General features: G+C 40.0%; 1 protein-coding gene across 1 annotated transcript in view; it reads right to left on the minus strand.

Moving 5' to 3' along the window:
• SMPD3 (sphingomyelin phosphodiesterase 3) overlaps positions 1-23,254 on the minus strand; it is a 31,213-nt gene extending 7,959 nt beyond the window's left edge. The window contains exons 1-3 of the mRNA XM_005152238.3: positions 21,917-23,254; positions 10,006-10,081; positions 1,904-2,059 (exon numbers count right to left, since the gene is read on the minus strand). Coding sequence (XP_005152295.1) covers positions 1,904-2,059; positions 10,006-10,081; positions 21,917-23,254 — 1,570 coding nt within the window. The remainder of the gene's footprint in view (positions 1-1,903; positions 2,060-10,005; positions 10,082-21,916) is intronic.
• Between the last annotated feature and the right edge of the window lie 107 nt (positions 23,255-23,361).

The following is a 23,361-nucleotide window of genomic DNA, read 5'->3' on the forward strand; positions in this document are numbered from 1 at the left end:
GCATCCTTACCAGCTGATCTATCTCACTGCATCTTTCTACGTCCCCCCCACGTCCCTTAACTAGCTCTTGATACTGAGAACATCCTCATAATCTCAGGAAGATTGAAAAATTAACTTGGCAGAGTACCCTGGAGATGTGGCAGTGGATGGGACGACTGACCTCTCAAGATTTGCCAGGGATGCAATGCAGAAAATTGCTTATTCTGCCTGAACAGCCAATTGGTTTGTTTAATGTTTATGGAAAAGTAGATGATGAAACCTTTGTTCAGTTTATTTTTCCAGTTTTCCCTTGTTATATGTCTACAAAATCTCCCCCAGAACCAAGACAGATTAAACTTTTGTCATGACTGCCTTGCAGCTGTGACACTGACAGTAACAAGTCACAGCTGAAGAGACAAACTTAACCCATCTGACTGGAAAGCTTCTTATCTTACACTAAAAGATTTAAAAACATGAATAGACTTCTACGTATGTCAGTCAAAAGCAACCTGACCTTTCAAATAACATTCCCACTACGTGCATGGATGTTGTCATCATGTTCTGTAAAGCTGGAAGGGAAAACTGAGTTGCAGAACATTTGTCATAAACATAAGGTCACCCATAGACCTGGAGATCTTTGAAAACTGTTCTATCAATACAGCTATGAATAGAAGTTTGATATTCACTGGAACATTAATTACTTACATGTGAGTCTGTGGAGTGGGAAAGAATACAGGAAATCATACACAGAACCACAGAACGCTGATAAATGCTTAAAAAATTAATATGTTGAGTTCCCTGTAATGCTAACAAATGTCCCTAAACAATGAGTAATGAAAAAATGGAGGAGAAAGGAAAGAAAGCAATCTAGACATAAAAACCAAAGTAACCAGCTTAATTTCAGTTTCCAGGCTGAGTGAATTTTAAAGCAGCAGAAATAGCAAAAATAAAATGGATTTTTATAATCTACTTTTCAGTCTTTAGTAGTATTTGCAATATTGCAACTATTATCTGCAAAAGCAAATAGTCGCAGGTCACAACAGCATTAAGTATACTCTGTGCTTCTTGTGCAAAATGTGGGTTAGTGCCAGACCTCGAGTGGAGAACACTGACTATATGTTCTGCCTCTTGGTTTCACTCCTTTCTTCTCATGCTGCACAGCCCCATTCACTTTCCCTTTGCCACCTGGCTGGGCAGTCTCCTGTTTGCTATTCAGCTTGAGCTGTACTGAGCAGGAAGGCGGAGGGGATACACAAGCACAATGTTCTGCACTCTATGTTAGCAGTTTAACCCTTAGCAAAGTCTAATATTTACGTTTGAAAAAAGGCTACTATCTCTGTGAACCCATGACCCATTAATTTTGTGGAGTTCTTTTTCTAGTACCTTCAGCATCAAATATAGAAGAAAAAAAAATATTAGAAAACCCCAGAAGTACACAGCATCAGTTAATTTTTTTTCAAGACTGATTCAGCAGTGTTTACTTCTCTGCAGCATTAATCATCTCCTGTCTATTTGCACTAATTACTTTTAACTGCATGATTTTACTTTTTTTTTTTCTCCACAAAAATCCTCTAATATCCATGTCTTTCATTAGTAACAAAAATTCCAGCACAATAGATGTCTTCCTAATTCAAGTAAAACTAAAGCACTGGATCTGCCCTCATTATTGCTACTGGAAGTCACAAATTACTGTCCATTGTGCCTTAGAAAGCATCATGCTTACTAATTCAGCAGAAATGGTACGTGTCAGCTACCCTCCTTGGCTTGTTTCAAGGCTAGTACCTATTTTAGAGATGTCTGTAACAATTGTTTCCTTGCAAAAGCCAGTCACAGGTTCAGATACTGCTATAGCCTACAGGAATCAAGAACTCTCCTGTTTCTTTCTGGAACAGGTAGATACCAGGAAAACAAAACCTTCTCTTACCAGAGGAGCAGTTATCAAAGTTAAGATCTCCACAAATGACATCAAAAGCCACCAGCTCCTCTGGATTGGCTGTACTGGAGGAGGAGGTAGATTTTCGGAATTCAGACAGCCAATCTTGAAGCATATCCAGTTGCTCACATCGAACAGTAGTATCTCCTGTAGCAAACAAATAAACATCCAAATAACCAAAACATGAGACAAGACCTCCTTTCAGCAGGTTTCTCAGCCCCAGGTAAGTTGATAAGCTATTGCTAGACATCTGAAGAAAAAGGGTGCAAGATAAAAAAAATGGTGTGGCTATAGTATGTTCAGCATGTGGTACATAGACCATTATGGAGTTCATTAGGAACCACACTTTCTGATGATTTAAATACCTCCTCTTGGAGTCAATCATACCAGGCATGGCTGAAGAAGTAAGAACACAAGGTATCTACATCTATGCTGCAGACAACTAGCCAAAACGATGATGCTTCTAGCCAGAGGAAGAGGATGATCTGCACAGCAGTTACAATCAGGAATTCACAGTTACAGTCCTACTTCAGACCAAACTGGATGGCATATTCTGGGGTAAACCACTTGACCTTTCTTTGCTTTCTGATTTTTAAAATGAAAAATTTAACTTCAACTTAATCACATTGTAATAGTCTATATGATGAAGAAGAAATCTGTTTGCAGGGGGGTTGGAACTGGATGATCTTAGGGTCCTTTCCAACCTAAACCATTCTGTGATTTGTGTTCAAGTAAGAATGCTTTAACTTGGAAGTTTTTTTTCCTATTTTTAAAGGTACATGTAGATACAGGTTTACGTAGGCAAGACTTAAGCAATGAAGAACCAGATCCTTTCACCAGTTGCTGGGAAGTTACACAAGGCTCCATGTACTGAGGATGTACCTCTATTTTATCACAGTGGTAGGAAAGGGTTCAGATTGACTGGTTGTTAAATATTTTTACTTGCAAAACTATCTTTAATTGTAGCAACTAATAGTACTTAATTCTAAGCACATGAGGTGACATGAAGTCACTGGCTCTTTTAAAATGAGTACAACAAAAGTCTGATGTATGACGATGTGAGCAGGACACACTGTAGAAATAATTCTTTCCTATGTTGTCTTCCTTTTCCTTTTGTTTTCACTGTAAATATAGTTAGCAGTTGTAATTTTCCTTGTTTCAAGCTTGAAATGCTATGTCAAGTCAGAACATTACTTTTCTTCAGAATAAAAGATGTGTTTTCAAACACCACAATTGGAAGGAAAAGTAGGAAACCCAAAATGACCTGACTACAATTTTATTTTAACCTAATTTACTACTTTGTGCCAGCTATTAAAAAACTATAAAACTCAATTAGAAACATCAATTATGTACATCCAAAGCTGCTTTCAGTGACCACTCTGGAGACAGTGACTATTCAAGTCCACATCCTCACAGCTTGTTAATCATTTGTCTCAACTGCAGCTGTTAGCAGCATTTTATAAAGAGACTTTTCAAACGTGAACTCAGCACACTGTAACTGCATTAGCACCCAGACAAACTTTAAGCATTAAGACTTCACTTTCCTACCACTATTAATGTGTGAAGGGTTGGATTGCCAAAAATATCAGGGGAAGGGGAGCTGGGAGTGGTGTTAAAACAACAGTAAATACAAATTGAATCAGTAATGTTCAACCAGCATGACTTGATACAATCCTAATAGTTAAAAGAAATATGGAAAAAGGACATGACCAGGGAAAGAGAGTGCTTTAAATAGGTCCTGACAGTGACTCATCTTTTGAAACTGGTAATTCCAACAGTAAATTATCTTTTCTTTTAAATTCCACTTGTATTATTCCCAACTATATTACAGCTCAACCTGTAAAGATTAAAGGGAGGTACAAATGGATCTGTTCCTAAACACAGCTTCTGGTTACCTGTATCTCATGTTCACACATACCCTAACCACATTGCTTGACACAAATCCAGACCAATGTATTCTTGGGAAACCCCCTTGCTACCCAGCACAAGAAAGCCTTAATGTGAATATGAAAATGTAGGTAGACAAAAGCACAAAAAACAGGTCACGTGGAATAAATACAGTCTGGAGCAGGTGACTTGAACCACAGAAGTTGTGTGTGACTAACATACATGCTGCTATCCAAAGATACAGACAGAATTACAGATTCATGCACTAGCTGAGGCGGGGTCAACTATGACAGGACTGTGGCCAGTCAGGCTTTGAGGATCTTTGTGGCTGGAAACTCCATTACCTCTGATCACCGTTTCTAGTGCTTTATCAACTTGATAATAAAAAGTGTTATCCTTTTTTTAAATTACATTTCTGGCCATTCTGTTTGTGCTTACTGCTTCTCATCCTGTCTCTGTGCGCCACTGAGGAGAGTCTGCCTCCATCTTCTATTCACCCTCCTGACAGGTATTTACACACTTCTCTAAGATCCTTCTCCTCCTGAATCTGAACAGTCCCAGTTTGCTCATTTCTGGTGAAGCTTACTCAACTTCATGGACTGTCCTCCTCTGCAGCATCTGAATCTTTCTATCTTATCTCATCTCCTTAGGCCAGTACTTCTTTCTGGTCCACCTTTGTTTTCTCATCACACAACTTTTAACCATGGTGCTTGTTGACAAGAATGCAGTAACATCTTCCTCCCTACAAAGTCCCCATTATATAAATTGATTAACCATCTAAACCAAGCATCCTTGAACTGTCCGAGTTTGTTTGCATTTTCTGTGTTACCCATCTAGCATTGCTTCACTAGGATGAGTGATAAAATAAAACACCCATTGCCACATGGGCATAAACCTCAGGCAGCAACCTGTCACAGATCAGCACAGTGAAGAATGTAGCAAATCCACTCACTGAAACACACAAAGGTGGAGTTCTCCAAAACAGAAAACTCTTGAGAAAAACAAAAGGCAAAACCATTTTTGAGAATATTGCAAAAGGTGTTTGTAATGTGCACTGCTGTTATTAAAAAGCCATTGATTGATGGCTTGGCTTCACGAGCGAAGACTTTGGGAAGGACTTTAACCACACTTACTACAAGCACGATGACCAAGGGCAAGTGGGATATGCAAATCTGGTTTGAAAAAGGTACTTAGGCAATCAGAGAGTGTCTGACCAGGACTGTCATCTTCTGAGTAATCTTGAGCTACCCATGCACTGGTCCGCCCGCATGCAAGGATGGATCTGCAGCTACCCATGCACCTTGTCACCTACTGATTCGACCATCACCTGTCCATACCGACAAGTGAAAATTAGCCCTTCCAGCCTGCGCAGGGGATTTTTTAGGTGAGGTGCAGCTTGCGCAGAACTGGCCCCACCCTTTACAACTGAGGTTTAACTGCCATGGCCTACCAAGCTAGGATGGTGACAGCAAAGTCCACAGGTCATAGGTTCTGTAAGAGTGTCCTTCTCTTAGATGGAAGACCTTACAAGGCTAGACGAGCTCCATCAGCCTGGGTTTGAAGATGGAAGTTTCCCTTCTCCTGTGAGGAGGGCCTGTCTTCGCTAACAAAGATACAGGAAGGGCTTTAACCCACACATTCTGAGCAAGACTGCTGTTTCCTGGGTCATTCTCCAGCAACCACTATCATGAGCCCCCTGAGGCACTGGCGGTGCTGTGGTATTGCTAAGTCTAGGCAGGATTCTGACTTAGAGGTGTTCAGTCATAAGTCACTATTGGTAGCCTCACAACAGTGGCTCCTCAGCCAAGCGCATGCAGCAGGGGTCTGAACCTGCGGTTCCTCTCGTACTGAGCAGGATTACTATTGCAACAACACATCATCAGTAGGGTAAAACTAACCTGTCTCACAACAGTCATTACCTACATGGTGACATACATCTTGCATGGTAAGAATGCTGAGCCTTTGCAGCAGTGCTGCACACCAGGGAGTCTCAGAGCTGTACAGGAAAATAGTAGCCTTGGAACTCTAGAGACAGGTGATTTCCATTTCTCTTTAGAACTGTAGAATTTGTGATAGACTGACAGCTCTGACTATCCCCACTAGAGGTCATAGAAGTAATTGCACCCCAGTACACTACGTGGAGGAGGTACAATGAAGTGGGCTACATTTCCATGACACAAGATGCAATCCTTTACTGCGATTCAAACATCACTGTTTTCTGAGATAGTATTAAGCTGTGGCTATCCGGATTACTGAGTGGCATAGCACGTACTGCACGTATCTGTAGGCAGAAGGTACCAGTGAGACTCAGAGCAGTGCCCATAATCAAGAGCTTTGGAGATGAAGGTAACTTAACTAATTGGACACCTGAATAGAGAAGCCAAACCTGAATTCAGACCTGCCAGAGAGACAGACATTTCAAAAATTGCTGCTGACATGAAATAGCAGCAGTAGATATTAACAGAAGAGACCTAGGTAGTAACTCCCAACTCTAATATTCAACTTCTTTCTCCAGCCTTCAGCTCTAATTAAATGTTCAGATAGAATCACTGATCTGACTGAATGCCACCAGTGATTAACCAGAGAATACCAATTTGGACTAATTGCTTTACACTCTTTTCCTCAGTAACTGGCCTGGAAAAATGCAAATAATTGTGTTGTGACTGGCTCCTGCAGTCAGCATTTCCAAACTCTTTGCAAGTTCCCTCCAGCTTCAGATATTGTGGCAAGATGAAAGCATAGTGTGGGAAACCTCAGCCAGCATAAATAAAGACTTCACTTTTGTTCATTATAGCATAATCATACTTGCCCTTTCCATTCACTTTGGAAATGTTTAAGTGAAAACCTGGCTTTAGTCAGAACTGAAGGTAGGTACTGTATTACACTGAAGATGACTGTTTTGTCCTACTCTTGAAAGATGTTAGCAGGCGGTGGCTGAACAAAGCAGCTGACAAGCCTAGGCAGAGGAAATCAAAACATCCAGTGAAGGTTTTTAAAACCAAAGTTCTCAGCACTGATAAGTGCTATGGGGTATATTATCAGGGAGCTGGGAAAGAGGAGCAAAAACAGCTTGTAAAGTGTAGGCTGTAAAGCCTAGTCAAAAGGAAAAATTGTTTCCAAGCCAAAGTCAAAGGCTTCCATTTAGCCATGAGACAGGCTGTGGCACACCTGGCTCTGTGACAGGTTAAGCAGACCCCTACCCTTGTAACAGACTTAATCCAGGACAGCCTGGGAAAACAAAAACCAACTCCCTAAAAAGACAAAGCAGCAACCACCACCCCCACCCTAACCCCACTCCCCTTATTACTCTGATGGGTTAGTTTTGAGCTAGGTCAGGTCTCCTGCAAGTGCAACACAGCCTACAACAGCCATGGTTAGCACAGCTGAGAGAAGGAGGTGAAGGCAGGCTGCCAGGGGGTAGGTATACCACCTTTGCTATTTTAGAAAAGTATCTGGAATCACTACCTAAGGGTGCTTAGCACCAAGGTTGCTCCTGGTGGCACAGTTAGAATTTCAGATGCTGAGGAGCCTCTCTGAGTCCTGATCTGAGTTACGCTTAAGCTGTGTGTAAGCTTGTGGAATCCAAAACTGGAGCTAGAGAAGCACAAGTTGCCAGTACCTGTGGTGCTAACTAGATTCACACTAACCACAAAATAGGGACATGAACAAGGTTACAAGACAGTATCCAGCATGCTACATCATCTGAGGTGGGCTGGAATAGCTGGAGGCTTGCTCTCTTGATGGCTTGGTAAGGCGTCTGAAAGGCGTAACTTCAAGGGAGGTGGGTGGATTCTGGACAGTAAAACCTGTCCGAAACATTAATCACTGACTAATTGAAAGACATAAAAGAGCCATGTAAACTTTACAGCCCCCTTGGAAAATAATTACATTTAAGCCTCATTAAAGGATCTCTTTATTTGTCACTGAAATGCAGCTCTTTCCACAGTGGAAATGAAGAGCTGCTTCATCGCAGCTAATGGGTAGAGAATTGAAAGGACAAGCTACATCTCATTCTGGTTTTATTGAAAAAGGTGAATGTTTGGTCTGAAAACACAGTAATTGTTCAGAACAGAGTTGAGCTGCACATCTCTTGAGAAAAGCATTAGTAGTTCATCCTTGACCATAAGCAGTTGATCCCTTCATCTTATACATGTATCAGAACTGTGAAGTGTAAGTTTATGCATCCTAAAGGGAAGCCAAACTGCACTCACCATGTGACTGGATGATTTAAACGGCTGACCTTTTAAACAGTGCATGTTTTTACAGATATCACATCTCTACATCACTGAACTGTTTTTTAGATAATTTTTAAAATGTGTGAAATGTTATGAATCAGATTATACAAATCAGAAGGCACAGTTCTGCCAAACACATGAACTTTAGTTTTCCATTTCATTAAACAAGTATGATGTATTTAAGGACAGTTATACTCTTAGCTCACTGACTGCTCTGTTTGAATATAGTTTGAACCTGGTAAGCATAAAAATATTAAACAAAAACGTAAGTAGGAAAATGGAAGTTTGCATTTTAACCCTGAAAAAGCCTTAGGCTGACCTTGAAAATAGAACACTACTTCCCCACTTTCTCCCCTCTTCCTTTTCAATATTATAGGGACTTCACAATGCAATTATCAGAGGCTGAGAATACATGACTAGGTAATAAAAAGGAACAGGACTGAAAATGGAAGTTTAGATCTAAACAAGACAGCAACAAATCTCTGTTCCACAACAGCAATCCCATGGTACATTACCATAATCCCAGAGTTTAAAATAGAAAACCAGAGAAGGATGTTACATTGTTAAAATGTAGCTGAAAAATTAATGAATCTTCTTTACCACTACCCAGTTTCTCTAATGTACTTGAGGGACTGGTGGGTTTGTTCCCAAGTCTGTCTTTTTGCAGCTGAAGCTGCAGAGAAATGGATGAAGTGAAGTGATGAAGTGGAAAGGAGCCGGCTGCTTGACCAGGTTAACCTTAACATGCTGTGGCACATTGGTTCAACCTTCTGCCACGTGTAACAGATTGCTAACTGGCCTCAGCCCATAGCATGCTTGCTGTCTAGGTAGTCCAAGAGGGTTGTGTTGTGCTCTCCAGCATTCAGGAGCACAAGAATCACAGTTGAATCAAGGAAAACTTTTGGATATCCATCACCCCTCTAGTTAAATTAAATTCTAATCTTATCTTACACAAAGTAAAGATTTGGAGAAAAAGCTTTTATTTTACTCCTACACCTACTAAGTATAGAACTGATAGTTTTGATATAAAAGATAGGAGAGAGACATGGAAAATTTTCCATAGGCATCTCCAAGATATTCAAGTATTTGTCAGTTTTAAATGATGAGTGTTGAGATGAACAGCACAAACGGAGAAGTGTGTCAATTTCAAAATGTATGCATCAGAACACTAAAAATGGAATAAAATGACCCTACTATCTATAAACTTTATTAATGTTTCTTTCCCTTGCTTTCTGGATTGGGATTGTAAAATGGAGATGAGGCCACTCATCTACCTCAGCCCTGCTCTGGATATTTAGATTAAATAAGAACTGAATGTTGAGATACTATCATAAAAGAAAAGGCATAAAAGATGGTTGATGAGAATCAGGCTCCACTGCAACCTTATTTAATGACCTTGGAATACTGTTTCATGAAATAAAGGACACACAGCAGGCTGTGGGATGCTGTAGTAAATGTTATAATGGGATTGTTTACAGGAAAATTTTTCAGTGAGTGTATTAGCCTGCTTGCCGTTTATGTATAAATTTTACAGGTCAGGGCCCAGAGAATCTGGGCTTATTCCAGCTACTGATTTCTGCTGTCCCAACTTATACCTTCTGATAATCTACTGATTATATACAAACAAATGTTTGTATATTGATACTCACAGTATGGGTGTAAATGCTGTTGAGTAATGATAGCAATGTATATGCTAAAATAACAACATTTGGTTAAGATGGAGCAGGGAGAAGGAAACCTCTCAAGGTGTATGTTTTGTTTTTCTCCTATAATACTTAACTACTCCAAGAGTGAAAAGGGAAAGGTTTGTGGATATACTTTTTACCCTGCTTGACTATTTCACTGCTATTTGCAGTGCAGACTGCACCATGTCAGAAATACTGGAGGAGCAATGCTTGTTACACTTGCACAAGAACACCACCACAAGCCTAGGAAGAGTGAATAAGTAGGATATGCAATTTAGTACAGTACCTGCAATAGCTTGCAAGTGAGTGCAGGAAATGTATCCCACAATTCTTTGGTCCTGAGGTGTACTTCCCACTTGCACCTAGGAGGGAAGGAAGAAATAAAAGGGTAATTAATGGAAAAGCTCATACAACTCCACTTCCACTCTGGCCATGCAGCCTCTGTACATGGTATTGGCCTTTTTTTTCTGCCCCAATCTTTTCATCTTGGCTCCATTTTGAAAACACACACACTTGAAAATCCACTGATGATACACACTGGGGCTTCCTGGGGTCCCACTGCTGCTAGCATGCTGCTGCCCTCCTGATCACCGCATCAACCTTTCCATTTTGATCTGCAACACATGCAAAATGTTCAACATATGCAATATGCCAAAGGAAGCTGGGGAAAAGGATGAACCATGAAATAAATACTGGGTTTAGATCATGTTTTCTCCATTCCACTGCAAGTTTAAAATTTTGATGAATTTTTTTCCATGTTTCTACAAAGTTGTTAGGGGTTTTTGCTACATCTCAGCTAAGTGTTTACATTCTTCAGTGCACAGCAGCAGCCCCCAGGTCTGTCAACCAGGTGAAAACACAACATGTGCTGCTGCTCTTACAGAAGAAGCAGGGCTTCCAGGGAAGCTGGAACATAGTATAACTCCTCATCTGTATCATGTGCTACAGTCTTTTAAATATATATTTGCTGGTAAACACAGCCAAATTAGAATCAAGTTCTGATTTAGGTTTTTACCTCTATTGAAGGGTTTGGAAGCTCAGGACTTACACAGCTGCAAATCAGAATTCCCAGTGATTGGAGAATCAAGATTTGGTTTGAGGCAAGAAACTAGTTTAACCATATGGCTTTCCTTTTAGTAGTTAACATGGCAACACTGCATGGACTACTAAAGGAAATGCCCACTGAGGAAAGTTGTACCCAGGGCTCAGAAAACAAAACCACAGATGACTCTTCTTCACAAGGCTTGGTTCAGATTTCATCTGACACCTCTAAATAACAAGCAGAACTCCATTTAATACAGACACAGTTTTTTTCAGCTTGGTTGGTTTTCTTTGTTTTCAGCTATCCAAGAGCCATCTGATTAATTTTACAACTGGAAAGTCAGTTCTTCAGTGAGTGAATTTGGAAGTTATTTGTACTCGGCAATACCTTGCTCACTTTCAGGTTTTGTTCCAACTAGCAGAGCATGCAATAAAAAACTTGCAGAATTCTGTCCTCAGCCTGTTCAGTCCTCATTTAGACAGCTTTCCAAATGAATATTGATGGTGTTCTTATTGGTGTGCACACACAGTTCACCTGCTTCAAGGAGGGTGAAGGTAAACCAAGACAGGGAAAATACATGCAGTCACTGACTGGATCCACCCCTAAGCCAGAGGATTCTCCTGAACTTGTAAGAGTGTAGCAGAGACTCAGAGGACATCCTGATCTGCTGGATGGCTGCTTGGGACTACTGCAGCTGCTTCACTATGCAGACCCCTTTCTTCCTCCCTCAGGCTGCCCCCATGTGAATGTCACAGGTGAATTAAAAGGATTGTTCTCTCAAGCTTTTTCCTGCGACATATGCCATTCCAATAGGAAAGTGGGAAACCACAAATTTATAACCTCTACTATTTCGGGGAGGCAGATGTATCAATTATAGTTTCCAAATGTTGTAATTCAGATTTTCTCTGCTAGTTTATAAAAGTGCAGTGTCTTTCTCTGCCACCTACTGTAACCACACTGAAAAGAAAATACTGCATGTAAAGTTTCCTGCCTTACAGCAAGAATGTGCTGTTTGTAATCCTGTTATTAACCACAACAGATGGAATAATTGTCAGTGTTTGTATCCAAAAAACATAAAAAGTCTGAAAGCTGAACATTCAAACATAAGCTACAGTCAGTTGAGGAAAAAAAAAGTCAGCTCAAACTGCCTTTAGAATTTCCTGTGCAGCCTTAATGGAGTGTCTTTAAAAGGCCTCATACTCATCAGGTAATTAATGCATAGGATCACCATCACTTGCATTAAGTATAAATAAATACACTGTGTGCACTGTTTCTGTGCGCACAGATCCATACTGAAATGATCTTGGGATCTTTCACTCTCAAAGACCTACAAGTAATGGCCTAGAAGAAAGGCTGACTGTAGCTACAGGCTGCTGGGTGAGTGCAACAAATGCCCTTTGGGGTTACCACCATGGAGGAACAGTGCCTCAGGGCTCTGCACTTGCTGGAAACAAGGGCTGTTTTACACACCCCTTGTGGGGAAAAGGAGAGGGCCTTTCCTAAGGACTCTGCTAATTAAAAAAAACCCACACAACTCAAAAGCAAGAGCTGAAGACACTAACATAATTAGAATTAAAGAGGCATGGAAGTCTATCCAGAGCAGCTTAACACCCACATTTCCTCCAGTGTTTTTGACTTTTTTGGGGGGTTGGTTTTTATTGTTCATTTTGAGTGGTACTGTTGATATAAACCACCAATCACAGTCCTTTTGAGTATAATCTTAATGGAGGCAAATATTTGTGACAACTGCTAGGAGAGAAAATAAATACCCTTGCCTCCTTAGTCAATTCCCAGCTACAGCAGAAGCACTAGTCTATTAAATATGATCTGAAATAAAACATTAAGGAAAATGTAATTATTCAGTCTAATTTGGTCTTTTACAGATTACAAGAACTGTGGGATGTACAATCAGGAAAAACACTTGACCTCTAGAATACTACAAGCTCTGTAATTCTGCACAAGACCATTCCTTTGTGTGGCCAAAAAGTGTAGCTACTTTCATACTGTTCCATTTTCAAGGATATCTTATGTTGTGGTGACTTGGCCCAAAACAGCTGTGTGGCGGACTTTCAGGAAGGCAACATTGAGTGTTCAGTCTGCAACAGGGATTTGGCAGAAAGGTTCCACTTCCATCAAATCAGGTCATTTCACAAACATAATAATTTCTGCTGATTAATACAGAAAAAATGTCTAAATTCACATTTGCAAAGAAAATACATGTAAGATGATAAGCCAGAGTGGCTCCTTCACCATAAGCCTGACTTAAGTTCACCTCAACTGTTTGACAGTAGCAGCAATGCGCCAATAATACATTTACTGAATTACCCTTCTGCAGGAACTACTTCAATTACAACATTTAAAAGTCATTGTATAATCTTAGTTGTGTCATAGATTAGAAAAGAAGCACTTCTGTTTCTATGGAAATTTACAGAAAGGTAATATCTAAGTGTATTTACAACTTGCCTATGTTTTAAATTGGTAATTATTACAAGAGGAAAAAGTTGTTTGTGTTATCCTGTTAAACTCTGACATTATCTAGAGGTAAAATTAAAATAGAACATATCTGTGGTTTAATAAAGCATCCCAATTATGCAACTTTGACAGAAACACGTGAACATTTTTCCATATTATGCTGAACTATGCAAAATCTATTCCAGTTAAGAAAAGTTAAGTTTGATTATTTAACTTTGTAAAAGTTAAATAATCAAACTAGTCAAATGTTCAGAATCTAGGAGTGGACTTGGTACGCCACTAAACATTAAATTTTGTTCTCTGTTGGGGGGTTGCATAAAAAGCTCCTTACAGATGAGAAAAGCCCTTTTCTGTAAAGGGGAAAGCCTGCTAGGTTGTATTTGGAATTCAAAGCATCAGTTTCTACTGGCACATATTTACATTTGATCCCTCCCTATAAATTAAATAAGCGCAAACCTGACAGCTCTGAACTTTTATTGGTAAGCTCAAGTGCTTTTCTCTGTGCCATAGCACCTTAGTACAAGCTGTTAGAGACCACATCAGCTGTACTGTACTGCACAAAGTGGTGTATATTCCTGTAGTTGTGTATCAGAAACTTGTCCTGTGTCAACTGAGTAGGAGACTGGTATCAGGTAAATACATTGTGCTCATGAAAGGTAGCAAGTCCTCAGGGCTACAGCAGGAAGATTCTTGTTGACAGGAAAAAAATAATATAATGAGTAGCAACAGTTGAAATTTTAGAGCGAGAGTGAAGGAAATAACTTGAATTTCAATTGCATTACTTGCTGTCATGAGAATTTTCTGAGTTAAAGGAAAAAATATGCACATCTCATGTTTACCATGTATAGTGAGTATACAAAGGTGCAAACATAACCAATGTCTTTAAGTTTATATTTACACACAGTTCTGTTGTATCTGGATATCAAGCAAAGTATCAAGAGATACTCCACAATAAAAAAGAGAAAATGCTACCAAAATACCAGCAGTGTTTCAATACCAGCTTAAAAACCAGCTTCAGAGGTGTCATTGCTGCATTAATAAATGATCAGCTACTTGGAAGGAAATGTTCTTTAATGCTTAAACATTCGTGCTGTACCATATATGAGAAATCCCACTCAAAGAATCAAACTAGATTCTCAAACACTAACCCATTACATGTAGACAAAACCAAAAGGTTTGTTGTGAGAGAAACTTAATAACTAGAAGCCTCACATTACCAGGCAGTAGACACTCAAAAACATACAAGAATTTCTTCAGTGTGTACTATCCCATATGAAGGGTTCATATACAAACAATTCTGAGTACATGCCAGTGCTTCCTCCATCATGGCAAGCAAATCCAGGTGTACAAACCAGAAAAGAGGTAAAATTTTGGTGTGCTCCTTGAAAAAGAGCTCCACAGAGTTTATCACCCCACAGCCTACATGTGACCAATAAAACCAAAGCTGGGAAGGGTAAATAATCTGAGTGCAACATCAGGAATCATTCATAGAGATGGGATGCTGCACAGAATCACTCTAGCTGCAGCTGTTAGTGTTTCATCACATCTTGGACTATAAATGAGCGAACCTCTTCATTTCATCAGCTTAGTTGACCATGAAGGTGTCACTTTTGCCACATTTATTCACTGGAATAAATGTGAACTGTAATACTGATTCCTGTATTATTCCTGTGAAGAGGTTATGTCTCCTATAGAGCTCTACGGCAAACAGCTACAGTCACGCAGAGAACCAAACTAAAGATGTTCATACTGTGAAGAAAAACTAGCCAGGCTGAAAAGCAGCTGCATGCTTTGTGGGGAAACCCTTTCCCCTTAAAAACAGACAGCTGAAGCCTGCATTTGTAAAGAACAGCATCTAAGCAGGGGCCTTGAGCTCCTTGAAAATGAAACACACCAGGCCAAGAGCACTGCCACAGCCTTTACAGTAGATGTGACTTACTCCCACAGAAATACTCACCATATATGGCCAATATTGTTCAAGTGCAAGAGAAGCTCCATTAAAAATATGGAAGCATAAAGTTTAACTGAATTGCTGCAGACAAGCAACTATATGCACATGCTAGCAGTTCTGACCTCCTGGGTTTGATGTCCCGAGACATGTTGGGGAGAGCACACTGCCTGTACCTCCCAATTGCAACTCCCATGGAAATATCATCATAGGCAACTATAATGAGCAAAGAGTAAGACTGAGAAAGAGAGGATAAAAAAAGTGGAAAACATAGTTTATCTTTCTTTTCAGTACAACTTGTCCTTAACCTCCCAAAATATATCAGCTCCTCCTGGCTATTCATTTCTATTTCAGCAATTTTCTGAGAGTCAGCACCAAGCAACTAACTGGAAGAACCAGGCCAGCTGCGGGCCTGAGAGCTTGCTCCTGTTAGCGTTAAGATGCCAAGGAAAACTGAAACAGCTCACACTCACAGTTCAAACATTCCTGACACACCAGGATGAACTGGATTAGTAGTAACATCAAAGAAAGATGTATTTTATTCCTGTACTTTGTGTTTGTAGTAGCTTTCTGGTTAGCTTAGACAGTGTAAAAGGTCTGTCTTATTTTTGGTACTTTGACAGCTTGTGCCTTTTGCCTTCAGGGATATGTAGCAACTTCTGAAGATGATGCATTACTTAAATTACTAATTTTTTATTATATGTATGTTATTTAGGCATGCTAAATAAATCAGTTTAAAATATTATAGAGGTCAGCTTAAAATTTGGTTTGGTGCACTGAAACTCTTTCTAGCCACATTTGCACTTGATTAGTTTAGGATCCTGGTTTTCCCCATCTCCCACATAACAACAATCACTGTTCCATGAATTCAGAGAATCAGTTATTTGGCAAAACTTCTTTAAAGCTTATATGTGAGGGAAAGTGGCTGGAAATTGGTACCACGAATGAAGGGCTCTTCCCCTTCTGAAGAAGACGAAGCCCACATCTAATTCTCTCAAACCCATATTTCATTCTGCACAGCAGTTTTAATTTGTCCCTGTTAATGAAGAAGAAAAAGACTGATTAATAATATTAACTATATCAAGTGAAGGAACATAGTACAGTGCCATGGGAAGGCCTTGTTTTTTTAAAAAAAAAAAGTCTCTGGCAGTTCATTGGACTCTATCCAATTCCTGCATTAACATTTTATAGCAGAAACTGAACATGTGGGAAATGTTTAGGTTACCCTCATGATTGAAATGGCACAGCTTTAAAGTTATCTAAACAAATTCATGAACAGCACTACACATTTTTTTATACACCTTGGGTTAACTCTAGATTCTGGACAAGTGATCAAAGACAAGAAAATCTAACCACTGGAATTGCTGGATAATCTTATACTGAGGTCAGAAAACAGGCATTCCCCTTTTCTTTACGATCTTTGGGTACAATTACTTCCCCTCGGTATCTTGTGCAAGTGTTGAGTTGAAGCTCCCCCTTCACTCACAGCCACAACACACACAAGCTGGCATAGGACAGTAAAGGCAGCTTAATTGCCCAAGCAACCTGCATCTGTATCAGTAGCATCAAAAAGGAGACTCACAGAGATTGGTTCAGGGAACCCTCATTTTATCTTTCAAAGCAGGCACCTTGAGAGCAGGAAACAGTAAACCCCATGATTCACAGCAGGTTTCCAGTCAGAGCTCCTGCTCCTTCTTCCATCTGCTACTACCAGACCAGCTCTTTTGAAAACGAAGTTGAGCTTTGCACATAAAGCAAATGTTGCTAGGTTTCCTTTAAGCAATAATAATAGCATGTTTTCTGCACAATTACTGTGGTCCCTGAGAACAGCATTAATTTTCAGAGAATTTGAAAAGTAAATCTGTTAATAAGCTTAAGAATTAGTATCAATTAAAACACAAGTTCTTTCAGAAATCTAGCAAAATCCACAAGACATTTTTTCCTTTTGATTCCTTTTGGTTTTGTTAGAATACTGCTAGCTGTTCAAAGGACGCACATCAGACTGGTTTTGGCCTTATGTTCACATAATTTGGTTTTAAGCAAGAATTCTTATTTTTGCTAAAATTCTTGGCAGATGCCAAAACCCATAATAATTTTCTACTAAGAATGGTAGGAAGAACAGCCATCTACTCAATATACTTCTGTATCTCCCAGTCTCATTCCAAAACCTTTCCTCACTTAACAGCCATTCTGGACTCTCCACCCCAAGGATGCATTTATAGGTCATATGGTATAGGTTTATGTACAGCCATTACAGTTTAATGATAAGAGAGAGGCACAATTTGTCAGCACAAGTGACAGTTTTTATTCATAGAATGACAATCTCTGGTTGGAAGGGACATCAGGGATCATCTGGTCCAACCTTTGTGCACAAAGCTTGACTGTGTCTAGACTAGATGTTCCAGCACCCTGGCCAGATGAATCTTTAAGGTATCATTAGATGTATCAATTTTTTATTAGATTGATACATCTGGAAAAATACTGACAAGCTCTTCAGTTAAGGAGTCTCACAAGTTAAGGATGTTTTCTGGTTTTATTGCACTACTGCCCTAACCCTTACACAACATCCCTGAAAGACAGCGTGACTAAAGCTATGTACTAATCCTTCAATCTAGATGTGAATATTGACATTTTGATGCCTTCTGGTAAACTACTGTCATGGTTTGAGCATGTTTTGAGGGTGTTTTTTGTTCAAGGTTTTTTCCAGCCAGGTGGAGGAGGGGAGTCCGGGAGGAAGGAGAGACAGGACACCTGACCCAGGCTAGTCAATGAGGTATTCCATACCATAGCACGTGATGCCCAGGATGCATACTGGGAAAGAGAAAGCTGGAGGGGGGAGCTCTGGAGGAAAATGGAGGAGGGAGCACATGGTGCTTGGCCGGGCAGGGTGGAGTGAGTTATGGGTTGGTGGCTGATGGGGTGTTGTATTCTTTTCACTTGCTGCTTGCTGTATCATTATTATTTGTAGTAGTAAATGGCAGTAGGGGTTTTGTGTTATGCCTTAGCAATTAAACCATTCTTATCTCAATCCGTGGGGGCTACATTCTTTGGATTCTCCTTCCTAACTCTCCAGGAGTTGGGGGACTTGGTTTAAACCATGACAACTACAAACAGGTGGTGCATTAGACACTTTTTGCTCAGCACTCACTGATACCTTTTAAACTAGATTTGACTGCACAATCATTATCAGTTTCTGAAAGGGACTTATATTTTAAAACTGCCTTTAAATTCATCAAATCACTGTGTATTAAAATCATGATTGTGTCAAACCAACAGCTGCAGAGTAAACAAGAACACTGCAATCTGCATCACTTTATGTACAGACACATACACACCAGCTTCTTAGCATCACCAGCACAAGACAGCATGTGTCAGTCCTGCTTCCCTCCTCTCTCACTATAGCAGTATCACTAAGAGACAACTGGAGTTATAAACTCTACACGGCAGAATCAAGGGCTCTTTTTGTAGCCCATTTTAAATTAATGTGACATGCAACGCTAGAACAGTCACACCAGAGTCTCCCAAGGGCCCAGGCTGCCAAAGTACAAAAACAGATTGGCTGACTTATGCATCTAACTCCTCCTCTGAGCCTTCAGCAGCAACTTGTAACAGTGTTTTAATACTGCAGACTTAAAAATGTCACTTAGGTGCAAGTGACATTTCCCCCCTTCATAGAATCTGTTTTTAATGTGATTGTGTCCCTCTAAATCTGAATTAGACCCTCAGATTGGTAACAGAAACATTGCTGGAGTCTGAAGAGATCAAAGTGCTGAATGCAGCTTAGTCCTCCTTTTATGCAGGAAAAATTGCTTTTACACAACAGCTACTCAACGGCTTCTTCCATCTAACTTGAACTTCCCCTGTTTAAGTTTAAACCCATCACCCCTTGTCCTATCACTATAGTTCCTGATGAAGAGTCCCCCTCTGACATCTTTGTAGGCCCCCTTCAGATACTGGAAGGCTGCTATGAGGTCTCCACGCAGCCTTCTCTTCTGCTGGCTGAACAGCCCCAGCTTTCTCATCCTGTCTTCATACAGGAGGTGCTCCAGCCCCTGATCATCCTTGTGGCCTCCTTTAGACTTGCTCCAACAGCTCCATGTCCTTCTTAATAGCTGTACATAAGAGCTGATTATTATTACGCTACTAATTATAATCCTTGAGCTCTCGAAGTCTCTTCGGTCAAATAACTCTGTACGACTAAGCAAATTTCTCAAATCCTTCCAAATCTCCACCTGAACTTAACAACCTAGATGGTGAAGGCAGGGCAGAGAAGAGGGGGGCAATGGAAAAATAATTTCCTCTTCACTGGAAACTGAACCTATTCTGAAAGGAAAAAATGTGTGAAACCATTGTACCTTAGCAATAGGGATCTGTTCTGTGACACAACTCCTGCAAACAGTTTTGCCTTTTTGTTCAGAATAATGCAACTTCCATTAAATGCTTTGTTCCAAGACCTTAAATTTATGTCATCAGTTATATCTGTAGTAAGGAGACAAACTGTACTCTAATTAGAGTGCCAGTTTCTTTCTGTGAATATTCTTCTGAGTCTGGATGTTGGGTCTTTCTTGAGGTTCAGAAAGATCTGAATACAGGCTTCGTCCTCCCAGTGAGTGGAAACATTAAGTGATTTATCCATGTTTTCAAAATATGCATGCCTTCTCCATTCTTATTTTTTTAAACAACATAAACAGCAAGAGATGGACCTTTACACAGGGATGGAACATTTGGAAGGGTAGCAGCTTCGTAAGCACACTTCCAAAACAAAGCTCAACTGATGTCTTTGCTACTTCGGGAAAGGGAACACTATGCTTTCCCACTTGGAGTTTGCACAGGACAGAGGCCTAACTCTACAACACTTCTGAATGGAAAGCAATTAGGAGACTCCTGCCCTGCAAGGCTCTCTTACTATCTTTGAAACCATACTGAGATTAACTCAGATGTAGGACTGGTTTACATGAGATAGATACATAAAAAATCCAAAGAAGTGTCTAAAAGCAGTATTAAAAGCTGTCCATTTGGAAGGGCAGAGGACTGGCTAGAACACCTTCAGCCAGTTAGGGTACACTTTTGCTGACTAGCTGTTATTCCAGTGTAACACCTGGAGACTTGTAGTTAATGGATTGCTTCTCACTGACTTGAATAAACAAACCTGGCTTTTACTTACTGTAGCATTTGCCTCTGGAACACACACGTCATTAAGTACTACATGAAGAAAACCTTCAAACCTACTTTGTTTCAAAGCTAAAATTTAATAGGTAATTCCTACTTTGTGTGTGTAAAAGAAATGCCCAATGATCACTTAGCGTACAATTAAGACAAAGGCATTTTGTATCAGAACAAACTTAACTCCGAAAAAAATATTTTAGGTATAAGTACAAAATGCCAGAACGACACATGGAAAAATGGACTTTCAACAGGGCCAGAATTCTGTCATATTTAAAAGAATGTAATTGTCTTCAAATCTTCATAATAATTGGTCCCTATTCCCTGCTCAATGGTAAGATTATTTAACAACTCAAATCTACAATTAAGCTCATCATCCCAGTGGAATTTTGAAAAGAGGCTTAATTTCCTACAAGAGAAATGGCAACACTGCAGTCTGCCTGGCAGGGGAGCAAAGCAGTGACTCAGCAATGGGCAGCTGAAAGCAGATTGTTTTTAATCTCTTAATCCCTAATAAATGCATATGTTGAAGGGCAATCTGTGTGACCCTGGTAATGTTTACAGTGCACAACATGTATCTTCAGATTTTGCCCTTTATGATAAAAAAAACAAACTTCAGCTGTTTATAAACAACATGTAAAAGTACAGTATAGAAAGCTTAGACCCAATTTTTGGAAACTTGTATTCAGATATGGATAAGCTTTTGTTTATGTCAAATGTAAATGAAATACTGAACTATCATCAGACTGCTGATTCTAGTATTTGCTTTCTTTATGCAAGCCACAATACCAACAGGTTCTGCCTTCTTTACATATTACAAAAAATGTGGGTACAGACCCCCTGACCCTTATTAACAATCATATTCTGAATGGCTGTTGATAGCTTTTGTTGAGAACTCATCAGCATATACACCAGAAAGTACATACAGTGGGAGCACCTGATATATTTTGCTAGCAGTAGGAAGAAAAAAATCTGGTTTTAGTTAGTGAAACTCATTTCAAACTGTGATAATCATAAATATGAAAACCAGTATTCTAGGAGATTGTTGCATTTTTTGTCTCATTTACTCTTCTTTGTATCTGTCCTTAACAATTCTTTCACAATCAAGAAAGAGGAATAGCCATACATTTCACTGCAATTCTTTCAGTTTTAGTCTATTAGCATTTAGACTTTCAATTGTCTTTTGGTTTCCACATAAACATATAACATGCATAAGCTGGCTTCCAACAGTAATACTTATTTTTCAATACTGGTGTTATAAGGCTTAGAATTTGTGCATTTTATTAAAGAGGATTCTGTAAAAAAAGAAACTAAAATTACATGAAAACTACTTCAAAATTTTGACAATTGAAATGATACTCAAGTTCTACCTCCAAAAGTCCCTCGTTATTTTATGCACACATCCATCACTTCAGCGCAGTATCTAGCTACAAAACCTATTATATAAATGATATCAGGTAATCTAGATCTGAATAGTGCCTCTTTGAACTCTAATAGAAATGACTGAAAGAAAACAATTTAACTTTATAACTTGTCCCATAAACAGTGTCAGTATTTTAAAAAGGCTCTTACCTTGAGAAACAAGGCTCCCTTGGAAGCCAAGGAGTCTGTCCCTCTTCCATTGGGGTAACAGTGATAGGCAGCATCCATGACAGGATAGCGGCTGGCAAAAAGTAGACCACTGTTCACAAACTTAAAGCTACAGCAGCTGTGGCAACTGTAGACCCCAACATCATAGACAATGTATTCAAAATAGTGATGAAGCTGCTCTTTCAATTTCTCTGCAGCTCTTTTGTCAAACACTTCCTGCAAACACAGAAAGTCCAAGTTGGCAGGGAAGAAAGCAGAGATCTCATGATCAAAGGTCTCATCTGTATGTTTCTTTTTCCGCACTGAAGTCTTCTTCATGATTGAAGCTTTGTAGAGGAGCTTGTTGTTAACAGTGCTTTGGTCCACTGTACCATCCCCAACACGAACTTTAACTAAGGACTCTCGCGAGGCAGAGCAGCTGTCTAAACTCCCAGAATCTCCTTCCTTCTGTTTGTGGTTAGGTGTTTTTGAGATCTCTGTATCACCTTCCAGCAAGGGCTCTGCTGGGCCACTGGCATGAGCCTGGCCATTGACAGTATCTGTTTCTGTATCTGACATGTGGCCATTATCCTCTCCATTTATGCGGACAATGCAAGAGTTTTCTTCTCCCTCATTTGGCTCTCTAGTTCTGCCCTTATCTTCTCTACTATCCTCACCGTTGTTTGAGCCGGAATTATCTCCTTTATACTCCATTGATGTTGTCCTTTTCATGCCAGGATTAAACGTATGATTAGTGCTATCTCCACCCTGGGGGGAGACCAAGCTGCTAAAACTTGCTGCACTGATGGAGGTGTTGGTAGGAGAATCTATGTATATTTTGATCTGTGGTCTGCTCGCCCCATTTCGGATCCTCCGGCCAATCTCTTTAGCCCTAGCCTGTGTATTGAAAACATTATTAAATCTTGCCAGAGAATCTGGCAGCAGGCAAACATTAGCGCTCCCGAAGCAGAAACTCTTCCCACTTCCTGCAGCCTTCCATTCAGTAAGCAGTGTGGCTCCGTTGGCATGGTTCTTGTCTTTTAGTCTGGAGTAGATATACGGCCTTCTGGCTGACTGGAGCGGGGACCATAACAGAAAGCCAATCAGAGCAAAAGGAAGAGAGGCTACTAACAGTGCCAAGTAGATGGGAGTAGTAATAATGAGGCAGAGGGCATGAAAATAGCACGGATCATCCGCTCTTTGACGTTTTTCATAGGTGGTTGGAACAAAAGAGGCCATAAGCCTATCTGCTAACCAGTAACATGGGAAAATCAAGCCCCAGGAAAAAGAATGCAGAACTGTCAGAAAGCTGTTGGGAAATGGGGAAGTGTATAAAACCATTGCAACTTAATTATGACAGCACTTCAGGGCCTACTACATGATGTCACTAGGTCAAGCATCCATAAGAACACTGGGAGAGGTTTGGGGGAAAAAGGTCCAGTCAGGAG

Source organism: Melopsittacus undulatus, chromosome Z, assembly GCF_012275295.1.
Source record: "Melopsittacus undulatus isolate bMelUnd1 chromosome Z, bMelUnd1.mat.Z, whole genome shotgun sequence".
NCBI classification, from domain to species: domain Eukaryota; kingdom Metazoa; phylum Chordata; class Aves; order Psittaciformes; family Psittaculidae; genus Melopsittacus; species Melopsittacus undulatus.